This window comes from Trichechus manatus, unplaced genomic scaffold (assembly GCF_000243295.1).
Source record: "Trichechus manatus latirostris isolate Lorelei unplaced genomic scaffold, TriManLat1.0 scaffold00393, whole genome shotgun sequence".
Lineage (NCBI taxonomy): Eukaryota > Metazoa > Chordata > Mammalia > Sirenia > Trichechidae > Trichechus > Trichechus manatus.
Genome location: NW_004444329.1, coordinates 249,564 through 251,046, shown reverse-complemented (window position 1 = coordinate 251,046; position 1,483 = coordinate 249,564). Strand labels below are relative to the sequence as shown.

The window sequence follows — 1,483 nt, the reverse complement described above, 5'->3', positions numbered from 1 at the left end:
CATTCACATATGGTTTTGAAACCACAGAGCAAGTCACCTGAAGAAGAGCTGCTTGGCCTCTCGATGCACCTTAGAAGAAGAGCCATTCCAGGGTGAGGAAGAGCCTCAGCCTTGGTCCCTGGAAAATTTCCCCAAAGCAGCCAGACGAAGGCACACATCCATCACCAGCTCTCAAAGGAGTCTCCTAGTTGAAGACTTTGAGAGGAACCGATAGCCTGGTATGGAGGCCAGGGAAGAACTGACTCAATGAATGGACCTTCCAGAATCCCGAGTTCACTTATGGTTTCAGAACCGAAGAACTCGAAACCCAGTGCAGAGCACAAGTGCGCCGGTGAAGTCCTTGGCAGAGAACCCAACTCATGGGATGCTTCTACTTGACCGAAGCAACCTGTCCTGTGTCCAGAGCATGCCTCATTGTGGCCTACCCTCCTATCCCTCCAGCAGCAACCAAGCCATCCTCCCTCTTCTCCTGGAGTCCCACACACCCTTTGTTGCTTCGCATCCCACCCAGGCTGTGTCAGCCAAGAACCAGGTGTCATGATGGTCCCGCCCAACCTGGCTGGGCAGACAGCAGAGACCTCTCATGCCCTGGGGACGGGTCTAAATCACGTGCCAACAGAATCAACCGTGGGAAAGAGGCTGTCAGATACTCAGACTCCTTCCTGGCCCCAATACCCAGGACATGACCAGGATCCCAGCCAACACACTGTCTCGGCAGGATTGCGCACCCAAGACTCTCCTCAGCCTGAGAATCCAAAGAAGGAGGGGCAGGTCCTGGCTCAGCAAGGCCCACCTCGCTTCATGCACTGGGGCTGTGAGGTGGCCCAGGGTGTGATGGCCAGATGGGAACCTACCCAAGAGACACTTCAGCAGCCCGGACACCCTGAGAAACACCTGTGGCAAGAGCCGGCACGATCAGCTCAAGGCTCATCTCGTCCACTGGACCAAGACTGTCTAGAAACCATGAGCCTTTTCAATGAACTCCTCTCCACTACAGATTTTCAGGAAAAGACCCAAGCCTTTCTGAACGTGGATTCACAGGAGGAGGCCCCTCTGCAACTCCAACTCTCCCTTGGCAACACTGACTTTCAGGCTCTGCTGGATGTGCTGCAAGACTCTCCAGGGCTTCCGATTTAGGAGGCGGGCAACCAAACCCACATCCAGCCATCACATCCCTTGTGGAGGAATCAGAATGATTTAAAGAGATGCTGAACAACCAACACGTGATGTTTGGGAGCAAAACGAACGCAGGAAGACGGACCAGACTCTGGGAAACTTCGACCTAGCACACTGACACAGCACTGACGGTGTGTCTTCAAGTCGTTGGATGCCCCATCCTTCTGAGGCTCCGTCTTGCCTCCGGAGGCACCAGGGACATCAGGCAGTGGACCCATTCACTAAAGCCACATGAACAAAAGCCTTCTCGTGACTGACCTGAACTCCTCCCTGCGACCATCACCTCCTTGGCAGTCTGGGCAATTCA

General features: G+C 54.4%; 1 protein-coding gene across 1 annotated transcript in view; it reads left to right on the top strand.

Annotated features, from left to right (window-relative positions):
- The window catches only part of LOC111819336 (double homeobox protein 4-like protein 4), a 5,930-nt gene extending 4,793 nt beyond the window's left edge, over positions 1-1,137 (top strand). The window contains 2 exon segments of the mRNA XM_023725760.1: positions 28-506; positions 509-1,137. Of these exon segments, the coding sequence (XP_023581528.1) occupies positions 28-506; positions 509-1,137 (1,108 nt within the window).
- The last annotated feature ends 346 nt before the right edge of the window (positions 1,138-1,483 follow it).